The 24,713-nt window shown below is 42.1% G+C and overlaps 1 protein-coding gene across 2 annotated transcripts; it reads right to left on the bottom strand.

Moving 5' to 3' along the window:
* Positions 1 to 34: 34 nt before the first annotated feature.
* Positions 35 to 22,408, bottom strand: MKS1 (MKS transition zone complex subunit 1). 2 transcript variants are annotated; one of them, XM_072138072.1, is made up of 18 exons: positions 22,255 to 22,408; positions 22,068 to 22,186; positions 19,612 to 19,679; positions 18,542 to 18,697; positions 16,707 to 16,804; positions 15,554 to 15,682; positions 14,983 to 15,087; positions 14,447 to 14,555; positions 13,806 to 13,862; positions 11,467 to 11,509; positions 10,894 to 10,956; positions 9,160 to 9,230; positions 8,778 to 8,847; positions 8,591 to 8,695; positions 8,020 to 8,153; positions 6,739 to 6,821; positions 3,266 to 3,363; positions 35 to 2,094 (listed from the first exon to the last, which is right to left on the bottom strand). In XM_072138072.1, exons 1-18 carry the CDS (start codon positions 22,329 to 22,331, stop codon positions 1,988 to 1,990), a joined length of 1,692 nt encoding a protein of 563 aa, XP_071994173.1. In that variant the 5' UTR covers positions 22,332 to 22,408; the 3' UTR covers positions 35 to 1,987. The 2 variants fall into 2 exon arrangements, with proteins under 2 accessions (XP_071994173.1, XP_071994175.1); XM_072138074.1 differs by lacking the exon at positions 18,542 to 18,697.
* Between the last annotated feature and the right edge of the window lie 2,305 nt (positions 22,409 to 24,713).

Below are 24,713 nucleotides of genomic sequence, written 5' to 3'. Positions count from 1 at the left end.
GATTGCAAATAATCAAAAACACATCCACGTTCAGTTTGATTTTATCCTGTTTATTATAAATGTTTACATAGAAAACAAATAAAGACGGTTTTTCATAAATATAAAAAATAAACAGAAGTATAAAACAATCAATAAAAGATCTAATAATCTATTTACACACGTGTTTTATATAAATGCTGATGATAGTTTCTTGCTTCGTAAGGCTCTGTTTACATTTCTAGCAATTTTCAGATTTTCAAACTTCTGTCAAGATCTATCATGATAAACCAGGGGCACTTACTCATAGATCCAGGCAGCGTGACTGTGGTAATCGTCTTATATTTGTTATTCATGACCACCTTCCTTTTAAAATCCACATTTAAAATTATGCTAATGATCCAGAAGTGCTCCTTGCTGTGTAACAGCTTGTGAATCTACAGCACAGTGGGGCTCTGATAATGCCCCCAAAGCCCTTCTGGCTCATTACCATCATTTAAAAGGAGAATTTAGAAGGAAGGAGGCCATGGACAACAAATAGGGAAATTACCACAGTCACAGTGTCCAGATCTAAGTTTACGTGTCCCTGGTTTATTATGATGGATTTTTATGGTAGATTTCTTTTAAGCCTTCTAAACACATCTTTTATTAACCAAAATTTTCCCTTTAGTCTCAGCCTGTAAATTTGCAATTCACTGGTGCGTGGAGACCTAGCTGTTGTGATTCACTTTTTCCTGTCCCTTGTGCATAGAGCATCTATGTTGTCAAACTCCTTTCTTTAAAAAAACAAAACAAAACAACTATCGAACCTTCTAAGTTTGTGTACTGGTATATAATAGAAGCCCTGCCCCTCAGGATACATCAAGAGGCATAGGTCTCCTGATCCAACTGTCCAGTAGCTGCGACAGTGGACAAAACTAATTTTGGACAAAAAAAACACACATTCATGGTCCTGATGATTCCATTCACTCTCCTCTATGCCCTTTGGTGTGGAGCTGGCATAAAGGGGGTAACGATAGCAATTCCTGGCGATATGCGATACAGCGGTTAGTCTCCACCCACCAGCTCAGACAGAAATGAGAATTAGAGAAGGAGTTTGGAGAGAAAAAAACTGTTAAAAATACAGAATAAAAGTTATTTAATGGCCATAAATACACACACACTGTACTAATGCTATAAGCAAAGTGATTAGAAAAGTTTGGTATGCTGTCAATAAAAAAAATTCTCTTGCACCTACATCCGGAAGACAATGGGGACATTGTTGTGCACTGTATATAACCTCCTCATGTAGAATACATTTTGTCCAGTAGGGGGTACAAAAATTTAAAAAATGAAAAATCGCCCGTGAGATTTTGTCAACATCTAAAAAGAATTTAGAAGTAAAATCCTGTATTCACTTGAAAATAAGCCAAGTTTATCAGCACAATTTTTCTGGTGAAAAAAAGCCACACTAGCCTTCTAGTATAAAATAAAAAAAATCAGCTCAGGTAGAGATGGGTCCATGCGCTCTGCCCACATGTGGTATGACGTGGGTGTGTGAATTGGGAAGAGTGCGTTGTCTTTACCCGCGCTACTACATAGGAACCCCGAGAGATAAGAGCAGCTCTGGGGAGCACTGGAGGCAAGTACTGAGTTTATTAAAAGTTTTTTTTATATAACAATGGGAGGCCACCGGGCACGTCACTAGTGGGGGGAGGCCGCTGGGCACGTCACTAGTGGGGCAGGTCGCCGGGCACAGACACACGTCAGAAGGTCACAGGATGAGTACACTCACCGGTAAAGGGGATGCACTTTTATAATGTAACCAAACTCTAGACAAGAATCAGCTTTACTACAAATCTAAAGGGTTTTGGATGACTTCACTTCTAAAATCTCTCAATACTGACCTTTGGGTTGATTTGGCTTTGAAGAACACACCTATAAGCAATAAGCTACCTTTAAAAATGTGATTGACATTACAAAGCCATGTCAAATTGTGGCGAAATATTGCAATACAGGGTACAATGGGGGTTCATGCTGTAGACTGCTCAAGCTGTAATGACGCTGTTGCACTCAGAATATCCTTCGGGAGGCTCTCTCTGGCCTGCTGCATGCGTCTTCGTGCTCTCTGGAAAGCATCTACAGTAGATCAAATGCTGCATTAATATCTATATACTGTAGGTATACCCATTCCACATACATACCAACCCCACTGTATCACTGCTTGTTCCTTTCCGCAGCACCGATGTATGCCCGCCGTACTACGGTACGGCGGGCATACATCGTCTGAATGTAGCCTAATAACTACATGCAGTGTTTTTTTACACTCTCCATATAATCTGGTCTCCACCACGCTGAGGTGGTTGGAGTAACAGAAACAGCCAAACCATTCTATTCTGTTACTCTAACTCCCACCGAGGTGAATTAGTATAATAGAAATAGTATTGCAGAGTGAATGACGCCATTTCCCTATCACCTATACGGCCAATGATGCCATGCCCTTTAAACAAACAAGATATGGCATTTATAGCCAAAGACCAAACCTGTACTAGGTCCTTGACCACAGCAAACACAGGAGGAAGGTGCAGGTTGTGTCAATGGAGAAGGAATCTACATTATATTTTTATATTTTTTGTCACACACCCTTCCACCTCATACCATTTTACAGGTGGAAGAAGTTTGCTGACAGTACAAAAAATAACTTATCAATGAAGTGTGTCTTGTAAATGGCACTGAGAATATTATAGATATATCAATTACATATATCTGTATACCTATCTATTAAACAGAATTTCAATTTTTCCTAAAAAGAGAAGAATTGACGTTGCAGTTGCTGATATAGACACAAATATACAAAGCTACCAGTGCAAATAAGTTTACAATAAGTCCAAAAATCCTAATGTGTAATGCAAACCTTTATCAATATTGTTCTGTTATTAGCAAGAAGAGCTCCTAAGGAGAAGTATAACTAGGATCTATACTTCTCTTCTGACTGGAATCCATTCCCAGTATGTGCTAAAAATAAAACCATGAAAACCCTGCATCAAAATGCAAACTGTGAATTAGACCTAAGAAGATTAGTGGTGACGTCAACACTGATCTCCTAGAATCTAGTTCACGAGAACCGCCCCAAGGAAGTAGAATAAAGTGTAAGGTCTATAACAAACAGGGATTTTGAGTATATATTAAGACTAAGCCAGAAAAAAGGGAGTTCCTTTAAGAAATGTCAAGCAGTGTAAACTGCACTGTAACAAGTGACCACTAGGTGGTTCTATGGAACACCATAAAGTCTATATAATGAAACACGTACCAAGGACATTGAGTATAGAGCTCTGCTGGCTGGAGCCTCCCAGACGATCCAATACGCTCTGCATTCGCCTCCTCAGAGAGCTCCTGTCAAGGAAGGACCTACAGAACAACACAGAGGTAATGGAGAGAGGATACAGCTCAGAGATTCAGTGTGGGTCGCAATTCACACTGAAGGATTGTTGCAAATTTGCAGTAAAATAGCCTTTTACACCATAATAGCATATTTCACATCACACTTTTGCTGAAACTTTGCTGTGAATCCAGAATAAAATTGCACCTTGCATTAAAGCACCGGGCAGCAGCTACCCTCAGACAATTTTATTACAATCAATGCACATCACTCATTTACATAAGTGCTCAGATATGACCTCATTAGAACTGGAAATCAGATTTTTTTTTTTTGCATCACGAAAAGAAGCAAATTCTCTGTAGCAAGACTAATAAGTGACTACAGCATCAATAGGTCCTTTATTATAATATTTCCTTATAAGTATTAAATGAAATGTATATTGAGGTTAGGACATTTATGGAAAAGGTTTTTATTGAAAACGTTACTTTGTTTGGCTGCGCTGGTTAATGAGCAGGTTCTGCGCAGAGATCACAGGCGCACTGCGCATACATCAGAGGAGGGACGTTGTACATAGGAGGCGGGGGGGGGGGGGAGGGTAGTGGAAACGGCTGTTTCAGGGGGCTGGGTAGGTTCACTACATGGTCAAATTCCCCCACCACCTTGAATTTATCGCAGAGGAGTGGGGGGGAAGGGGGTTTCTAAGACTTGCAAATTGCAGGACACGGTAGTGTTTGTGGTTTCGGGGGGTAGCAGAGTTGTTAGGTTCCCTTTAATGTAGACTTACAAAAGTCTACTTACTCTAATGGAAACCAATGCTGGTTGGTTCAAGTTCACACACACAAAAGCCCCCTAGTATATAGCTAGCAGTCCACTTGTAAAAAAGCCAGTGCCTTCCCCCTTAAAGGGGTTGTCCGAGTTCTGGAAAAAAAACTAAAGGTGGCCGGGAGAGGGCTGCTTAAAAAAATAAAGTCCTACTTACTTTCCGGTGCCCTCCGGTATCCAGCGCTGCTGTCGCTCTGGTCCGGGCGGCATGTAAACAAACAAACGGAGCAGCGCAGGACTCAGCTTCCGGCGCAGGACTCAGCTTCCGGCGCAGGACTCAGCTTCCGGCGCAGGACTCAGCTTCCGGCGCAGGACTCAGCTTCCGGCGGCAAGCGCTGGATACCGGAGGGCACCGGAAGGTAAGTAGGACTTTATTTTTTTTAAGCAGCCCTCTCCCGGCCACCTTTAGTTTTTTTTCCAGATCTCTCGGACAACCCGTTTAATATATATAGCCAGTGCCTGCCCCCTTAGTATATATAGCCAGTGCCTGTCCCCCTAAGTATAGGAGTCCCACTATGATGTCGGCAAGCGGCTCACGTCATGGTGTGTGCATCAGGCCAAAGACAGAAACAGAACAGGACCTGCAGGGGAAAGGGGGGGGGGGCAGGTCCAAGGAGGGTGGGGCATCGGAACGGTGAGTACAGAGTTTTTTTTTTCATAGACAAGAGTATAACCAAAGTTATTTTTGTGCTGAAGAACTCGGCTTGTACCCGAGTATACATGGCGATTTTGTAAATACAAATGTCATAGGGCCACCAAAAATTATGTCTGGCGGTATAATTATAAAACAAACCAGTTCCGACTTACATGCAAATTCAACTTAAGTACAAACCTAAAGAACCTACCTTGTATGTAACCCAGGAACTGCCTGTACAACCAAAAACCATTTACCATATATACTCCAGTATAAGCCAAGTTTTTCAGCACATTTATATACTACAGGGGGCCGGCTGGCTATATACTACAGGGGGCCGGCTGGCTATATACTACAGGGGGCCGGCTGGCTATATACTACAGGGGGCCGGCTGGCTATATACTACAGGGGGCCGGCTGGCTATATACTACAGGGGGCCGGCTGGCTATATACTACAGGGGGCCGGCTGGCTATATACTACAGGGGGCCGGCTGGCTATATACTACAGGGGGCCGGCTGGCTATAAACCACAGGGGGCAGGCTGGCTATAAACCACAGGGGGCCGGCTGGCTATATACCACAGGGGGCCGGCTGGCTATATGCCACAGGGGGCCGGCTGGCTATATGCCACAGGGGGCCGGCTGGCTATATGCCACAGGGGGCCGGCTGGCTATATACTACAGGGGGCCGGCTGGCTATATACTACAGGGGGCCGGCTGGCTATATACTACAGGGGGCCGGCTGGCTATATACTACAGGGGGCCGGCAGGGTATATACTACAGGGGGCCGGCTGGCTATATACTACAGGGGGCCGGCTGGCTATATACTGGAGGTGCTGTGATTAATGCATTTCCCACCTTCCAATTATACTCGAGTCCACAGGTTTTCCCAGTTTTTGGTGGTAAAATTAGGTATCTCGGCTTATACTCGGCTTGGCTTATACTTGGGTATATACTGCCAACAAACTGCCAACACGGCAGTGAATTATTGCCAACTGCTCCGCCACATCTTTCATCCTGAGGATGTTAATACAGCTGAAAGGAGAAATTCGGACTATCATTGTAGCTTCCCATTGTAGGCCTGATGCAGTAGCAACTAAGATAATTCTTACCTACTCATTCCTCCTGAAGTCCCAGGCAGTCTAAGAATGTTTAGCTTTAAAACAGCACAGAGTGTGGCACATCCTGGACAGCCTGGGACTGCAAGACGATGCCTTGTGTCCTGTCAGACAAACTCTGTGACCTGGGTGCCCAGAGAGAGGGTTCTGAGTCCCATCTCTGGCCCCTGAGCCATAAGTTTGCCTCATCTGTCTCATCTGACACCCACCTTAACTACTTTACGTTGGAGAGCCCTCTGATCACTTGCATTGACCTCCTACTACGTTTCACAGACCTTATAAAGCAAATTTATTTAACCTGCTGGATCTTCAGCCTCCTGTTATACAACTCAAAGGAAATCTACCAGAAAATCCATCCTGATAAAACAGGGACGCTTTCTCATAGATCCAGGCACCTTACGTGCTGCAAAATCACAGTCTGTTAAATTCTGAAGGAGTGTGTTCACTGCTGCTGAGATTACAGGAAGTGCAGGGGGAGGGTGAGTATCACAATTGGGTACCACATCGATCAGTAAGTGTCCCCGATTTATCTATGCTTAATTTTGATGGTGAATTTCCTTTAACAAGAAAACATGATTCTACATCGAGATGGCTACCAATAATACGTGGAATAAATCACATTAAGCACACTCCGCTGCACTGGGTATCCCACAGAAGCAAATGGAAGGAGAGGCTTATTTATGGCTTTATTTATCAGCTCTTTACTCACAGCAACTACAAGACAAGGTTCCCAGGTCCAGAAGTAGGGCATACACAATACATTTATGGAATATCTAACTAATGTCGTCATACATTTACAACATTTAGTCAATTCTTGTATATTTTCGTACCGTGATTGATGAATGGAGTGGAAGCGGAATGAAACTCTGCCTGTTGTCTCTGTCCTAAAACCAAAGCGACTTAGACGTTCCCCCTGTATAACACAAGACGCTTTCATGTTATTTCCATTTGCTGTAAGATGCAGTTAGTGTCAACAATACATGCTGTAACCTGGCATCATTGAGGTTTATCCTCAAGTCTCAGTACAGTAAGGTTTATATACAGATCAAGCTCTAATCTGAACATTATTTCTTCATCTTACATTATACTAATATATATATATATATATATATATATATATATATATATATATATATAGCTTGAAAAAGGTGTGTGCTCACACCGAAACATTGCACCGAAAACGAATAAAGACCCACTATCTCTTCACTTACTTCGGAGTGCTGCCTATTTACTGCATTTACTATTGGGACCCCAGCCAAGGGGTTTACACCCAGGTTTGTGCTGCTCTGGACTCTTTCCTGCCTGCCCCACCACCCAGTATATAGCCTGCCTGCCCCCTCTCCCCAGTATATAGCCTGCCAGCTCCCCAGCAGGTTATTTAGCCTGCCAGCACCCTCTCTAGTGTATAGCCTGGCAGCCCCTGTACCATATAGCCTGGCAGCCCCTGTACCATATAGCCTGCCAGCCCCTGTAGTATATAGCCTGCCAGCCCCTGTAGTATATAGCCTGGTAGCCCCCTGTGGTATATAAGCCTGGCAGCCCCCTGTGGTATATAAGCCTGGCAGCCCCCTGTGGTATATAAGCCTGGCAGCCCCCTGTGGTATATAAGCCTGGCAGCCCCCTGTGGTATATAAGCCTGGTAGCCCCCTGTGGTATACAAGCCTGGCAGCCCCCTGTGGTATATAAGCCTGGCAGCCCCCTGTGGTATATAGCCAGCCTGCCCCCTGTGGTATATAGCCTGACAGCCCCTGCCCCCCAGTATATTGTGTGCAGCCCTTCCCCCAATACATGCCTGTAGGAAAAAAACAAAAAGTGTAGTCACCTTCCGACGCCCCCCCCAGCAGTTCCTCTTCTATCCATCGTGGCTCCGGCTGACGTCACAATGCCTGCTACGGACTGCCAGGGACACGAAGCCGATGCCGGAGCCGATCCAATTGATAGAAGAGGAACTGCTGGGGCGTCGGAAGGTAAGTACACTTTTTGTTTGTTTTTTTTCTTGACTTGAGTATAAGCCGAGTTAGGGTTTTCAGCACATTTTTTGTGCTGAAAAACTCGGCTTATACTCGAGTATATGCGGTACATCCGTATACATGTGTAGCCATATATTTCACCTGGAAGGTACCGGGTATCCTGACATAGGTCACATCTTCTAGTTCAGGGGAACCACCTATAAAAAACCTTCTGAGCTCTGAGACTGTTCCTTGCTCCACAGGTCGCCATGTCTGAGCTGTGATGTTGTGCAATCCTGTTCATAGAGCAAAATATTAGCTGTTAGTGTAATCCTCTTACATCTCTTAACCTGTTAAGCTCAGCAGTGTGTGGATTACTACTGACTACAGATTATCTCTCATGGCTACATAAGTGGAAACTGTGTGCTGGTCAGAACCCACAGACTGAGCACAGTGGATGGGAATCCTTGTATCATAGTGATATAGGTTGCAAGTAGTCTCCATCTAGAATGTAAGGAATCCCATCCACTGCACTCGGTCGGCACTGGGCTTGGTTAGGAATCCAAGTTATATACTATGTGACTCCTCAGAACAATGAGATAACTACTATTTAGCACTTGTGGTTCTTTTTAGTGGATTCAATTATTGTTACACACCACAACTATTGTTTGCAGGACTGTGCTCTTGATATACACAGTACAGATTCTGAACAGCTATTATTCGGATTCCTTACCTGGAGTTTGGGGAAGCACAACAGATCCATAGCCTTCAACACGATATCTCTGCCAGAAATCCAGTGAAAGGACCTCAAAATATAGAACTGGCCATTGTGGGACATCTGAAATGAACAATGAAGAGATGTACATTTATAACATTCTCTGAGTCCAGAACAGTTTTAGTTTTTATAGCAAAGAACCGACCTTCAGACTCCACCTCTTCTGACAGGAACATCTCAAAGCTGAAAGGATGGCTGAAATACGCTACATTTTCCTGGAGGGCAAAAGTTTGGTGAAAAAAGTGTGGAATATCTTATATACACGAAAGAAGATTTGAAGCGATTTAGTTTTAAGTTGACACTTTTATTTTCTGTCAATAGATGATTATAAATATAAAAATAAAAATCTTGATAAAATGTTTATTCATTTTCTAGATAGAGTCAACACTACACAACCCTCTTTATATCAATCTAAGGTCTGCCATGAAGAATGGTGGTGATATAGGATTAAACCATATCACCTGAGGCAAGACGTTATAGAAATACAGAATCATAACTACTCATGATGAATGACAGCAGATCCTTACCCTTTCATGAGTCTTAGATCTACAGCTCTGAGTAACACCCGAAATTTCCTGGAAGGCAGGACTAGACCAGTCTGCAAAGAGAATGCAAAGAAATAATTGTGTCATCAAACTAACATTTTACATGTTACATCATGTTTTATTAACAGCTTAGGCTTTCATTGTTAATTGAAATAGAAATAAGAGATTACATACTGCTGGTTACCAATTTGGGGTGTACAACCCTTTGACAAAACCATTGCAAAAAGTCCAGAGACTTTAAGATACTAACAGCCTGTTTGAAAAGGAATCAGATAAGCTGCATGTATTAGAGACTTCTGAGTCTGTTACTCTGAAGGACTGAATATATAAGTGAATCCACTGATTCCTATGAGGGAAAAGGGGAAGTTGAGAATTTATCAGATTAACTCTTCCACAGATTACAGCTAATCCCTGTATTTCCACAGAATGTGGTTATAGAACCAATATTTTCTACTGTATTACAGCCCAAAACATAGCAACAGCTAAAATGGTTTAGGTCCATTGGATTACGTACAAGATAAGTTCTATAGGTTTGTTCTTAAATTGCATTTGTATTTAAGTCGAGACAGGTTTATGTGTAGCTCCAGACAAAATTAAATTTTTGTCCCTGTGACAGATTTTTTAAGTTTTGTGCTGTCATGGGAACAAAGTTTATCAATAAAGCTTCATTACAGACACCTTACAGCTGATCATTGCAGCCTAGGACTACAGTAACATCCAGAGAGCTTCACCAGATATCACAGTGGGCAGGGGGCGGGACCTGTATAAAAGGGGTTTCATCATAATATAAAGTGATAGTTTATAGCTAGGGTATGCCATTACATTATGGTCAGTGGGGTTTTGACCACTTAGATACCTATTTATCCTGAAAACCAAAGGGCTGCATAGCAGAGTGCACAGCGAGTACAATAGGGTAATAGGGTAACACATTTTAGGGGCCATAAAAGACATTCAATTTTCAAGATGCAGTTTTCAATGTCCAAACAAAGAATTGGATTGAAAAAAGAGGAGTATTAGCACCTCTTACTGGTATGTTCTTACCCATTATGATCCACATCTGCTTTTGGCTTTGAAAACTACATCTGAAAAACTGAACGTGTGAATATATATACTTACCCTGGTGTTTGGCACCGGGACAGCAGATGGAGGGTGCCTCCTCTATGATAACTACTCCCATATTAGTAGTTGGAGGGGCATGCCAATAGTTATGATGGAGAGCAGACATCCATCCAAAGCCAGCAGGACAATGCAAGTCAAAGGAAGCCTGTGCCAGTCCTGCTGTCCGGGGGCTCCTAGGAAACCTTTAAGGAACACTCCAGTGAAAGCTTATTTATTCAATTATACCTTGTAGAGGGCCTGAGGGAGAAGCATGACTCCACGTTCTAGCAATACAAATGAAAATGAGTCAAGCTCCTCAGTTCAAGCCCTGCACCATGTATTAGTCAATGAATAAGCTTTTACTGCAGTGTTCCTTTAACAGGTCAAGTATAATGTAGATGATCTTATTGGGATCTTATAATTACCCTGTAAAACATTGGTATCAATGGCCAACCTCTTTAATTACTGTAAACTATAGCCTGACTCTTCCAAAGACTTGACTTAATACACAACTTATTTTTCACAGGAGAATTAGCCGACACTGTTACACATCTCAGTTTTGTTCCCCATAGAAACACTGGAAAGCCTGTGGCCTACATAATAATCTCAGATACATACGTTTCGGTAGCTCCATGAAGAAATGAACATAGAGGTTATCATATTCATATTCATGTGCAGACACTGGGGTGAGAGAGAAAAAAAATAACAGCAACAAGGCAAAGTATGCAAATAGGCAAGTTTCTCTAAAAATTAAACAATTCACTAAGTGGGTAAGTGCTGGTCCTACTTCTGCACCAATGTGGTGTGCTTTTATTTCTTTATGCACTCCCCTCCGAAAAATTTAACAACTTCTATCCTTCAGCTCCCAAGCATTGGGTTATTTACACCTAAGCTTCAACCACAATTATCTACATTTATTTATAAATTCATATAGGTGATCCTTTTCATACATTTTTGGGGATTCAATAACTTCAGGCAACTGATATCCAAAGTTGGTGTTATAACTTCTAAGACTGTGCAGACGCCTTGTATGAGCCTTGTATCTTGAAGCGGGTTGGCAGAGGAAGTTTTTAGTATAATTTAGGGTACTGAAGGAACAAAAGAGGACCGCTTGGCAGGAGAGCTACAATAGGAAAGATTAGTTTTTTTGTAAGAACACTTAGAAAATAGTGCACTCAGCAATTCACTCACCAATCTCCCCATTGATGAAGACTCGCAAAGCCCCACTTGGTGGCTGCACAAAGCAAATGGTTATATTACTCATGAAATATCAAATCTATACTATTATAAAGTTTCATTAAATACAATAATAAAAAAAAAAGGTTACACTTCTGAAATAGGAGTATACAAATGCTTTCCTTATTTCACGGGCGAGGAAGAAAAGGTGATGGTCTGGGGTGTCACTGAGCAGGGATAGTCTAACAGATTGAGGCTTGGGTACTGAGGCAATGCTATAGGTGCACCAAAAACTAATTTATATAAAGCTTATTCATCTATGTCAGTGATGGCAAACCTTTTGGGGACTGAGCACCTCCTGCACTTCTAATCACTTTAAAATAGCGCTGAACGAGGCACATACTGGTCTGCCTGTGAAAGCAGGAGAAGGTATTGAGTCCTAAATGGTGACCTGGGTAATGACTTGGGTGCCCACAGAAAGGGCTCCGAGTGCCACCTCTGGCACCCGTGCCATAGGTTCGCCACCACTGATCTATGTTATACAAAACAGATTTTAAAGCTTGAGATAGTTATGTTGGACTTCCATGTGATGTGAACTGTGTTGTGGTGCAAGAGTTTCTGAACAGTGGTGCCACTATCACCAGGTTTTACCACATTAAACGACTAGCCCCCTTGGGTAGGGTATGACATATCTTTGCTAGAATTCATCTTTTATATGAAATCTTACCAGGTTTACCTAAAAGAAAAAATCTCCTCCAAAGTCATGTGACATTGAGCAGAGAAGAGTCATATTTGCCTGAAGTGAGCAAAGTTTAGAGGCTGAAGATGGAGAGTCACTTCAGAATCCCCTGTAAACAATTGGGATAAAAAAAGAGAAGCAAACAAGTGTTCATAGGGCAAGACACTCGCAGATACAGAATTGACCAAGTGAATGTAACAACTCAGATTGCCTTATAGAGCCCACACTTTAAAGGGGGGTGCACAGATATGGCTTTGCGTTCCAATGGGTCCATAAAACTTCAAAACAGGTGAGATTCTTGCTCTCCCCCCTATTCCCCAAAGAAGAAGAAGTGTTCCAGCAGCTTCAATTAATTTATTCTATATGAATACAACACGTTTCGAACTCAGATGGAGTGCTTCATCAGTTAAGTGCATCTACTAAGCATTGTATTGATATGGAATAAATCATTTTAATCTACTCTAATACCTCTTCATCTTTGGATATTAGCACAGAGTAGGAATCTCTCAATTTTTGAAGTCTGATGCAATGCCGCCATCTTTGATTCTATTGTACCTAAAAACTTGTTTTAGTGCTTTTGGTGTCATATTAAAGATAAAAATATCAACTTTTAAATCGCATCGGGCTTGTGGGTCTGTTATCTACAGAACCAGAGATGTAGGCAGCTGAATACATAGTTGTAAATGCAAGCTGCAGATATCCAATCATTTTTTTTTTAACCATCTGTATCTCTGGTTCTGTAGATCTAAAAGACAAGGGTAGACATTTATTATACGCTGGAGCTCGATTGCCCTGCAGCTGCATAGTCGCAGCAGGATACATCAAGAGGCGGAAGAGACAGTAACGCCCTGCGCCAGCCCACTCCTGGTTGGCCACGCCCCCCACTCCCCTTCACTGGCGTGAAGGTGACGGAGAGGGGTAAATAGTCGCAAGTGCTAGCAATAGGCTAGCATTTTGCGAGCCTATGATGTGGCGCAGAGGTCCTGATGAATATGCCCCAAGATCCTTAATCTTTATAGGACACCAGTAGTTATATTTCTAGGTACCATAGAACCAAAGATTGGACCCCCGCAGCCTCTAGACTTAACTTATCTCAGGTAAATATGACTTTTCTTGCTTCATTTCACATGAGATATTTTTAAAGGCAAAAGAGCGAGATGTCACATAAAAGAGGGAATTCTAGAAAGGACATTACAACCATTACAGGAGGGAAGGGGAGGCTGGCAGTTCAATGGGGTAAAATCTGGTGACAGGTTCCCTTTAAATGTAGATAATACTGAAGTGTAACTTACAGCATTGCTTTCTAATCATGGTTTGCCATATTCCTCTATTGGGAGAATTACTGCACACAATGCATACAGTTAAAAAAATGCTGTACCAGGAAATGAAATCACACTTGCTTTCTCCCAGAAACAGTGGCAACAAGTCAAAGGGCAGAAATGAATCTCCTTTTGTGGTAAAAACCTAAATATTTTTATTCGTGGATATGGTGGTAATGTTGGTAGTGCCGCAGGATGTGTGAAGCGACCCCCTAACTTGGTGTATACTGCACAACACTTTAACCTCAGGAAGTTAGCTAAAGTTAAAATAAAACAGTGGACACATTGTTACTTACCATCTCAAAATCTGAGCCCACCAGGTTGTTCAGGTATTCTTTATGCCTACCATATAGCTATAGAAACAAACAAAAAAATAAACTTTGAAGGTATTTGTTGGCATGTTACTGCTTAAATGTGTTAGCAACTGATCCCAAACTTTAACAGGGTGAGTATTAGTTCCCAATAGGGTCACCCATATTATTATTTACCCTAATAAAGTTTCCAGGTTTTAAGGACTTCATGTCCTGCTAACTTTTGGCAGATGGAGGGGACTGTTTCAACATTACTGCCTGCAGGCCCCCTCCATCATAGCCACCCCCTATCAGTGGTTTCAGCAGTGTATGGATACATTTGTATGAACCTTCAACCGCTGATGTAGTTATAATGGAGGGGACTTATATATACAGTTTGGGGATTACTTATTGCATTGACATGCTGCATGAAAAACCACAAATGGTCTGTGCTGCAAGATTAGAACCTGCATTATGTCAATTATGGCAGAAGGTTCAGAGGAACATCCACAAGTCAAAGATGCATTGTGTGTATAAGAATTAATATTAAGACATCAATAAGTGTGTGAAAGTAGTAGAAAATGACATTTAGAGATGTAGTGCCGTCACAACGCACACAGCATCGGTTCTCATTAACATTTACTCACATCTTTGTAGAGGATCTCCTCCCGCTCCTGCTCATCTCGTTGGACGCACTCAGAGACATGTTGCAGGGTGTACCTCCATAGCTCACGCTTGTGACTCTCCACCTCAAGTCTAAAGAGAAAGACAATTAGAAGGAATAGCAGAAGCCTACAATTACTCTGCTCTGTATATATAACAAGGGGGTACTGTACCATGAAGAAATAGTAGGCTACAATGAAGAGAGCAGAAAGACGGCTCCCTGTGCATTATCATATATTGAGAATAGTGAAACAGGGTTACTATAATTGTATTTGCTCAGCATCTACTCTAACAAGAAGAGAATATACTTCCAGCTTCAGAAACACCAGAAGTTATTGGAAGGACCAAAAAGAATGGAGAAATGCAATAATGCATAAACTGTAAGCTCTTGTGAGCAGGGCCCTCACTCCTATTGTTCCATATGACGCTTTGTACTTTGTAATGTCTTATTTTATTTGTTCCCTATGTTTTGTAGAACACTGATGTCTGATATAAAGATGACTCTTTGCTTTGTTATTACCTGTATGGGCCTTTAGATCCAGTAACATCTGGTTTTAAAGTGATGACGCCATTACTGTCTACACGTATAGTACATAGAACATGCTCGTTCTCCTTCAATCCTAATCTGTGAAACAGACACAAAGAACCAGAAGATTATGATAACTCATCGATATGCATATATGTAAAAAATAAGGTTTTCAGTAAATGTAAAGCAGCAAATTTTTCCCAAACATTGATTGCTTAAAATATTTTAATTTCCAATTTTTATTTCAGATTTTTTTTAAAAAAATTCAGACGCTTTATTCAGTAGTGTTAGTGCCTTTGATAATGATTCCAGCCTCCAGTCTTCTAGGATATGGTGGTATGCACATCTGAATTTTTACAAAGCAAATCAATAACCAACTTAGTAACTGAACTGCGGACATGTGAAAGCACCGTACAATCACTAGCACCCAGAAAGAGGGGACCAGGAGAGCATCAGCACAGAATATGGAGTGGGAATGGTGATTATATATTCTACTTATACCAAAGTAAGGTAATTTCTAAAAAAAACAACCAATTGTAAAGTATATGCCAGCAGATTTACTTACTTTCCCCTTGATCCTAAATCTGCCATGATATACATTGTCTGTACGGGTGTATTAATGATATGATTATTCTTTATGAACTCCTCTGACGGTTTCCATGTGACGAGACGATTGCGGGCCCCAGCTCCATCCCTTAAAAATAAAATAGTCCGGACATAGATCATTTCATATCATGGACTCTAAATGGTAACTTTGGTAGAATTGCTGCCTTATTTAGGCTACATTCCCACTGCCGTGAGCCCGCCGCACCGTAGCACGGCAGGCACACGGCAGCGCGGGGAGAGGAGGAGGAGGTGAGTGCAGCTTCCATAGGAAGTAATGGCGCACGGCGCCGTAATACAGGGAAAGATAGGACATGTCCTATCTTTTCCCGGGCTACAGAGCGGTACAGTGCCGCACGTGTGCTGCACCGTACCTCTTCCGTACAGGGCCGTGAGCCCATAGAAGTGTATGGGGGACGTATATCGGCCGCATATACGTCGGCCGTATATACGTCCCCCATACTGTAGTGTGAATGTAGCCTTATGTAGTATTAGTCAAGGTCAGTTGGTAGGCAGCTCAACCCGTAATTCCCCTGCGACATTATTGAGATCAGGAAGCTGCTTTTGTCTCTTTCCTTATAACAATACACATACATGCTATGCCACTCCATGTTTAAAGTTGAGCTGGGGGAGTCCTTGGCCATTTGGTCACCAGGTTATCTTAAGTGTATGGCCAGCTTTAAAGGGGTATTCCCATAGCCAAACCACATAGCTTTCTCGGATACGACCACCCCACACTCTAGCAGTGGTGGACAGACATGTACTATTCAGTACTGCCTGGCCACCTGGATTCAGCAATGATTACCACAGGACGGTTGCGGGACATGTCCTGGACATACCATATAAAAAAACTTTTCCTTGTGCAATCACTTCAGCAGAGGTGGTCGCATCCATGGACACAGTCTTGTTTCTAAGGGACCATACGACTACATTTATGAGAAATTATTTTCATCCAGGTAAAAAATTTTTAATAACATCTAATTGAAGAAATATTTATATATGGCAGATAAATCAAACTGAATGTTAATGCCCAGACGAGAATACCCCTTTGAGGAAAATCCCTGAGTGTGTATCTAATAGGAGCTCCGAGTTACTTACTATATCTGACTACTTACAATGTTCTTTTGTCTTGCCGCCGTCTCCTGACATTTGCCATACGTTCAGCCAAGAAAGTGGGAGTCTCCTGTTCCGATGTGGTTACTGACTGGCAGTGCTGTACCAACAAAGAACACCTATCATTACAGCCTGAAGCTCAAACGCTATAGAAAAACCCTGTAAATTTTAATATGTACATATTATTTCAGGTGTATCATTATAAGTGGTATTACTCTTTTATTGTTTTAACTACCAAAGATGTAATTTCCTTATTATGCATCCTGTGGTTATGTTACATTTTGTTCTGTGACTTCTACAAAAAAACACCAAAAACTGCTGGGTTTTACCATAAACTATAACAAACAAGCAGCATGGAAACTCAGCCTCATGCCAGCTGCCCAAAAGCAACTTCAGTCTGAGAAAAACGCTCTTTGCACTGTAGGGATTTCCCAGACCAAACCTTGCATCACTGAACTGAACTCAGCAGGTCAGCCCAGTCCAGTGATACCAGGTCTGCGAAATCGCTCCAATTTAGGGAGCATTTTTATTGGTTTGCGGGCAACCGGTATTAGGCCTCATGCCCACAAACATGTGCATATCATGGGGCACGAACAACGGCCGATGTGTCATCTGAGTGGAAAGTCCACTCACACTCTGACGACAGGAGAAAAGATTATCCTAGCCGTACGGGCTGGAACAGGACCAGCTCTGAGTTTTGGAGTTGGCTCACACATAGGGTTTGGGCCCATAGAAATACATGAGGACATGTGGTAGCTATTGAAACTATGGCTAGTACTTATCCCCTAACTACATTTGTGTGCATGAGACCTTATGGATATAATATTATGGATAGAAAAAAATAAATGTGCTCTATAGAAGTCTATTAATGGGGTTTTCCGACCCTCAACTATTAATGGCCTATCCATAGTAAGATAGGTAATTGATAGTTTTGTAAAACCCCTGTACATCAGCTGTTTTATAGTTCTGTGGTGCTATTTGGGTGCATTCACGCATTGCGTTCTGATTCACGTGTTTTAAACACATGCGTCAGAAGGCATCCGTTTTTTCATGGTACCATGCTTTTTGCTGCTAAGAAAATGTTAACAGAGCTGCTGAAAAAGGCTTTCAAAGCAGCCAAAATGCATGTGTTTAAAACACACGTTCAGAAAGCAACGTGTGAACGCAACCTCAGGGCTACATGCGTAAAGCTCCTTCTGAAAAATATTTGCCACTTGGTTGTATTGTAAAAAGAGCTGCACATGTGGTGCCGCAAATACATGACAAATAGAGCTAGTGTAAAACATGGGATCGGTGGGGTTGCCGGTTGTCGTAACCCCATTGATAAACTATAAATGACCTATCCTATGTTATTAGCTGGAAGAAGAGATGGTAAAAATGGTACATTGTGTCATGTTTATGACATAAGCAAAAAGTCTAGTAACAAGTTCCCTTTATGGAACTGAAATGAACAAGTCTTGACATCCAGCACTATGGCTAAACATTCAGTAATGATCATTCATGTGGAAGTTGTCCAAGTTTATAATCTACTCATCCATGCTCATATTACAAAAAGAGTTGTCTCATAAGGACAATCCTTCTGTAAATAAGGGCCTGGTGAGCTGTTACTATAAATACAGTAATATTTGCTGTCCTCTTAAAGAAAGGGTGACCATGGGGAACATGGAGAGCTCATGTTTAAATCCAAAATTTTTGGCGGATATGTTTGGCAGAGATGTTCCTCTCCAGCACTTGCCTCTTATAAGGGGCATATGTTAGTTGAATTTTTTTTTTGTATGGATTACATTTTTCTACCAATAACTTTTCAAAAATGCACATGTGTTTGGTTTATACATACCTCTTCTAGGTTGGTGTACCTATCAAAGTCTGTGTAGGTAAAGATACGCATATTTTTTCGTCCTCCCCTCCGCTCCAAAGAAACAATATCCTTATGATACTGACGATCCAGCGGTGTGCAACAAGCTGCCTCATTCCTGTACAGCTCATACTCAAACTGCATGAATTGTGTGAAATGGAATCATGAATAATTATATGAATATTGAATTGATTGTCCCATAAAATGTCCCAAGCTTGATAAACCAAGGACACTATAGATCCAGGCACTGTGACTGTGGTAACCTTCTCATATTTGTTATCCATGACCTCCTTCCTTCTAAAATCAGCTTTTAAGATTATACAAATGAGCCTGAGGGGCCCCACTATAATTTGGCTTTACAGACTGTCACAATGTCGCACCTTCCCCCTGCTACCTCAGCAAAAATTGCTGAATGCACAAGTGCCGAGGAAGCAGGAGGTGAGACAATGTAACAGCCTGTAAAGGAAAACATCTCAAAGGGGCTAGGGTAGCCCTTCAGGCTCATTTGCAAAATTTTAAAAGTTGATTTTAAAAGGAAGGAGGCCATTGATGGCAAATATATACGAAAATTAGCACAATCATAGTGTCTGGATCTATGAGTAAGTGCCCCTGGTTTTTAATTAAAATTCAGTTAATACATGAAGAAAGGCAGGGTAAAAAGTAGGACAGAAGAACATAAATATTTAAGTAAAGAACATTAAATGAAAGTATTAATCTCATCTGGGGAAGAAGGGAGAGGGGGTGGGAAGAGGGTTTATTCTTCGTTTGTGTGTGTGTGTGTTTTTTTTTAATGGTCTAAAAGCAAATCAAAAATAGCCAATAAAAAAATGTAAGTATTAATTAAAGTATATAACAAACTTTATCATCTACTGCACTATTGATTTATAACATTTTCATGAATATATAGTTATGCTTTGTTACAGCCCCTTAAAATGTCATCTGTAAGCAGGGAACACAAGCCAGTGGACACTCCTACTATAAAGCAATACTAGGGGCCATGTTCTTCTCTATACTGGAACACAGAGAATAATGGAAAAGAAGTCTAACATTACCGCACTAAAAAGCTTCTCCTGCCAAGTTATCACAACTTCTTCATCATCATCTCCTGGTCTGTAGCCACCTGTTTATCATTAAGGGAAAAAACTGCAGTGTATTAGAGAAGTCTAGAGGGAACAACAGAGAACAATAAATGTTGGGAGTGATGATTATTATTATGTATGGACATATGCTAGTCTCCTGCACAGCAGGTACGCCAACTACACACATAAAATGGATCTTATACATACAACTTTACAACCTGCACAAATTTACTGCTGTGAGCTTTTCACATGAAAAATAATCATGGTAAATACAAAAAAAATATTCTTCCATTCCAGGCATATAGAATGGCAGGGATCAACTCCAATGGGCACAGCTTTGCAGTATGAACCAGTCCCTATGTGCAATACTGAAATAAGGATAGTTAAACATTATTGGGATAGAATAGATGTCATTTACAGCATTTAGAAAATACAGTGGAACCTTGAACTGCAAGCAGAATTCATTCCAGGAACCTCCATGTAAAAAGAAAATCATTGAAACACAGACAATCAGTTCCACATCCTAAAATTATTCATAGTCTGTAGTAATTTACTGTGCGTTCTCTTGTGTTTTATCCTCTGACATCATTATAACACCTGCACTGTAACAACTGTTATCCCTGTGTGTACTATCCCTGTACTGTGACATCACTGTGTGTACTATCCCTGTACTGTGACATCGCTGTGTGTACTATCCCTGTACTGTGACATCGCTGTGTGTACTATCCCTGTACTGTGACATCGCTGTGTGTACTATCCCTGTACTGTGACATCGCTGTGTGTAGTATCCCAGTACTGTGACATCACTGTGTGTAGTATCCCAGTACTGTGAAATCCCTGTGTGTATTTTCCCAGTACTGTGACATCCCTGTGTGTATTATCCCAGTACTGTGACATACCTGTGTGTATTATCCCAGTACTGTGACATCGCTGTGTGTATTATCCCAGTACTGTGACATCGCTGTGTGTAGTATCCCAGTACTATGGCATCACTGTGTGTATTGTCCCTGCACTGTGATATCACTGTGTGCATTATCCTTGTACTGTGACATCACTGTGCGTATTATCCCAGTACTGTGACATCACTGTGCGTATTATCCCAGTACTGTGACATCACCGTGTGTAGTATCCCAGTACTGTGACATCACCGTGTGTAGTATCCCAGTACTGTGACATCACCGTGTGTAGTATCCCAGTACTGTGACATCACCGTGTGTAGTATCCCAGTACTGTGACATCACCGTGTGTAGTATCCCAGTACTGTGACATCGCTGTGTGTAGTATCCCAGTACTGTGACATCGCTGTGTGTACTATCCCTGTACTGTGACATCACTGTGTGTACTATCCCTGTACTGTGACATCACTGTGTGTACTATCCCTGTACTGTGACATTGCTGTGTGTATTATACCAGTACTGTGACATCACTGTGTGTACTATCGCTGTACTGTGACATCGCTGTGTGTATTATCCCAGTACTGTGAAATCCCTGTGTGTATTTTCCCAGTACTGTGACATCCCTGTGTGTATTATCCCAGTACTGTGACATACCTGTGTGTATTATCCCAGTACTGTGACATCACTGTGTGTAGTATCCCAGTACTGTGACATCACTGTGTGTAGTATCCCAGTACTGTGACATCACTGTGTGTAGTATCCCAGTACTGTGACATCACTGTGTGTAGTATCCCAGTACTGTGACATCGCTGTGTGTAGTATCCCAGTACTGTGACATCGCTGTGTGTAGTATCCCAGTACTGTGACATCGCTGTGTGTAGTATCCCAGTACTGTGACATCGCTGTGTGTAGTATCCCAGTACTGTGACATCGCTGTGTGTAGTATCCCAGTACTGTGACATCGCTGTGTGTATTATCCCAGTACTGTGACATCACTGTGTGTAGTATCCCAGTACTGTGACATCGCTGTGTGTAGTATCCCAGTACTGTGACATCGCTGTGTGTAGTATCCCAGTACTGTGACATCGCTGTGTGTATTATCCCTGTACTGTGACATCAATGTGTGTAGTATCCCAGTACTGTAACATCACTGTGTGTATTATCCCAGTACTGTGACATCGCTGTGTGTATTATCCCAGTACTGTGACATCACTGTGTGTATTATCCCAGTACTGTAACATCACTGTGTGTATTATCCCAGTACTGTGACATCACTGTCCCTGCACTGTGATATCACTGTGTGCATTATCCTTGTACTGTGACATCACTGTGTGTAGTATCTCTGTACTGTGACATCACTGTGTGTATGGCATCACTGTGTGTATTATCCCAGAATTGTGACATCACTGTGTGTATTATCCCAGTACTGTGACATCACTGTGTGTATTGTCCCTGCACTGTGACATAACTGTCCCTGCAGTGTGATATCACTGTGTGCATTATCCTTGTACTGTGACATCACTGTGTACTTACTGGTGCCTGCGCTGGAGCTCAGGGTCCGCAGTGCGATGTCCCCTCCGCCTCCCTCCTCCTGCTGCTCCTGTACCCGCTGTACCAGTGCACTGACCGGAGACACCCGCTGCAGCTTCACCCTGCGGACACAATCTGTCAGGAGGAGCGCTCACTAATATTGGCGGCAGCCTTTGAAGTGTCACGTTACCGGATCTTCAGGTTCTTGATGGGGTCCCGGGACCTGTACACCACCTCCCCGGTATCCTGGTTCCATTCCTCCGCCATCACCGGGCCGCGCGTCCCCGTCACCCAGGTAACCGCTACGTGCGCGCTCCCTAACTGCAACGCGCCGACGCTCTGAGTAAAATAAGAAGCGCCCGCGCGCGACGTGCAATCATGTAAACAAATGCGCCCCCTGCTGGTGAAAATCCAAATGACAGAAACCGTGCAAGGAGGAGGATTGTTGTACTGGTTTCTATTATTAACTGGTGTACAATACCAAATCAGTCAGGAACTGAAAAATTTGTTTCCTCCTTTACAAGTAAACTGCAATTCATTCAATTACGTTATTTCACCACAAAAACACGCAATATGGTTTAAGTAACGTCCATTTTTTTGCTCCCCTCCATCACTTATCCATTACTATTTTATTTTTCCGTGTACAGAGCTGTGCATGGACTGTACATTGTACTTCCCACTGGCGGTATTTAATATTCCAAGCCGTGCACTGGGAAGCTAGAAAATAAATTCCAAATACAGTGAGTGTCATTAAAACCGCATTTGCGGCAGTTTCTTATTGGCGCAGTTTTTACAGATTTTATTATGCAACCTAAATGACGCCTCTCCTTTAGGCTCAGGGTAGCTATGATCATGGGGATACCATTTTTGGACTGTGCAACCTTGTTATCACTTTTAATTTCAATTTTTATGAGTTGCTATTGTGACTATTTTGATAGATCAGGACTTTGCCGACGTTGTGATACCTAAAATGTTTATGATTTTTTTACATTTTTTTATACCAGTTCTAGGGAAATGGGGTGATTTAAAGTTTAAGGTTTTTTATTTATTTTTATAAACTATTAGATTACTGTACTTGCAGACCTCCTTAGGTACTTACCATATACTGCATCGTATATATATCGCAGGCAACAGGTTAAGGCTGGTTTCACACAAACGTATGCACGGTCTGCATACAGCCGCGCGCTGGAGAGAGGTAAATGCTACTCACCCCTCCCCTCACCATAGGGAGAAGTGCGGGAAAGATATTCATGCTTATTTACGAAGGGTCTGCGTCCGCACTTTCAGCAGATTTTCCATCATTTTCGGGATTTGCGCTGCTGTTACAGGTATTTGTGTTGAAAGACAATTGGATTGTGGCGTGGCTGCGCTGGCTTTCAGGCGACAGAAATCTGGACGATCCGACTGATTTGGACTGAGTGCAGGATTTAACTTTCAAATTGTGTCGCAAGATCAAGCACTTACATGCACCAGGAAGAAGGTGAACTCCGGCGGACCTGAGCGGGGTAAGCGACACATGCAGGATATCAGGCGCACGATCTTAGTGAATCGCACCAGAGTGCATGATTGTCGGTAAATGCACTTTCGGTGAACTCCGCGGACCGAGTAAGTAAATGTGCCCCATTCTTCTTTGTTTACCTTGTCTTTGAATCCATGTTATTCAGTTTGATGTAGGAAGAGTGTTGACTAGTTGTTCTTTACCGCTTGGACCTCTTGGACATTAGACCTTGTGCAATGTTCCCCGTCTCCTTGCACTAGTTGGGAGTGCAGAAGAGGGTTAGGGTGCCTCGATACTCCCTTTCCGTGCTCCTATGAAGCAGCAGCAAACTTTCTTCAGATAGGCACATACAGCTGATGCACACAGGAGATAAGGACTGCTGCTGATTTGGGGGAGCAGGGAAAGGCGAGTATATATTATATATATTTTCCCACAGCAAAATATACTGAAACCAAGTGGGGTCACTGTGACTGCTTGCTATTGTGTGAGGGAACTATAAGTACTGGTTACCACATGGGGTCGCTTGGACTACTGGCTACCATGTGGAGGCACCGTAGGTGTAAATACTGGCCATGCTGGTTTCTCTAGTTAAACTGTGGTTGCCCTCGAATGGCTGACTGTAACGGTAACACTGTAATGTAACTACTAAACAGCTTTAGTAGATACATTTATACAGTAATAAAATGACATTTGGCCCTTCTAGGGTAACCACACGTCTAATGTGGCCTCTGGGGAAAATGAGTTTGATGCGCGTGGCTTAGGGTAAGAGTGGCAATTAGGTTTATTCTCAGGGCCTACTGTCCACGTGTCACCTGTTTATTTCCAGAGCCTGCATAAGATTAGGATTACTTGCGCTAAAAGATTGGACTGATCTGGCAAGCTCTGTGCAGCACTGCATAATCTGTGTGCGCTATATAAATAAAGGAATTATTATTATTATTGGAAATATCAGGGGATTATTCAGACCTACAAGTTGCTTGGGGGATTAAAAAAAAGGAAAAAGCTGTTAAGAATGAGGTTTCTGGGGAGACTCCTTACTAGGAAAGGTCCACCAATATTCATAAATGGCAAGCATTGGCAGAGGAGAATGAATTAATTTTATGTTTATGTGCGTGGTTTTGTAAAAATAATAATAATAATAATGATGTGAA

Source organism: Engystomops pustulosus, chromosome 2 (assembly GCF_040894005.1).
Source record: "Engystomops pustulosus chromosome 2, aEngPut4.maternal, whole genome shotgun sequence".
Lineage (NCBI taxonomy): Eukaryota > Metazoa > Chordata > Amphibia > Anura > Leptodactylidae > Engystomops > Engystomops pustulosus.
The sequence above is the reverse complement of the archived record's forward strand: the minus strand, read 5'-3'. Positions and strand labels throughout refer to the sequence as shown.

Bases quoted from the DNA above. Each gene is read 5' to 3' on its own strand.
- MKS1 (XM_072138072.1), bottom strand. From the start codon at position 22,331: ATGGCGGAGGAATGGAACCAGGATACCGGGGAGGTGGTGTACAGGTCC. The intron at 15,683-16,706 runs GTAAGTAGTCAG...TTTATTTTTAAG, and splicing joins CGGCAAGACAAAAGAACATT to GGATGGAGCTGGGGCCCGCA. The intron at 3,364-6,738 runs GTACGAAAATAT...GTTGTTCTGTAG, and splicing joins CACTCCATTCATCAATCACG to GTCCTTCCTTGACAGGAGCT.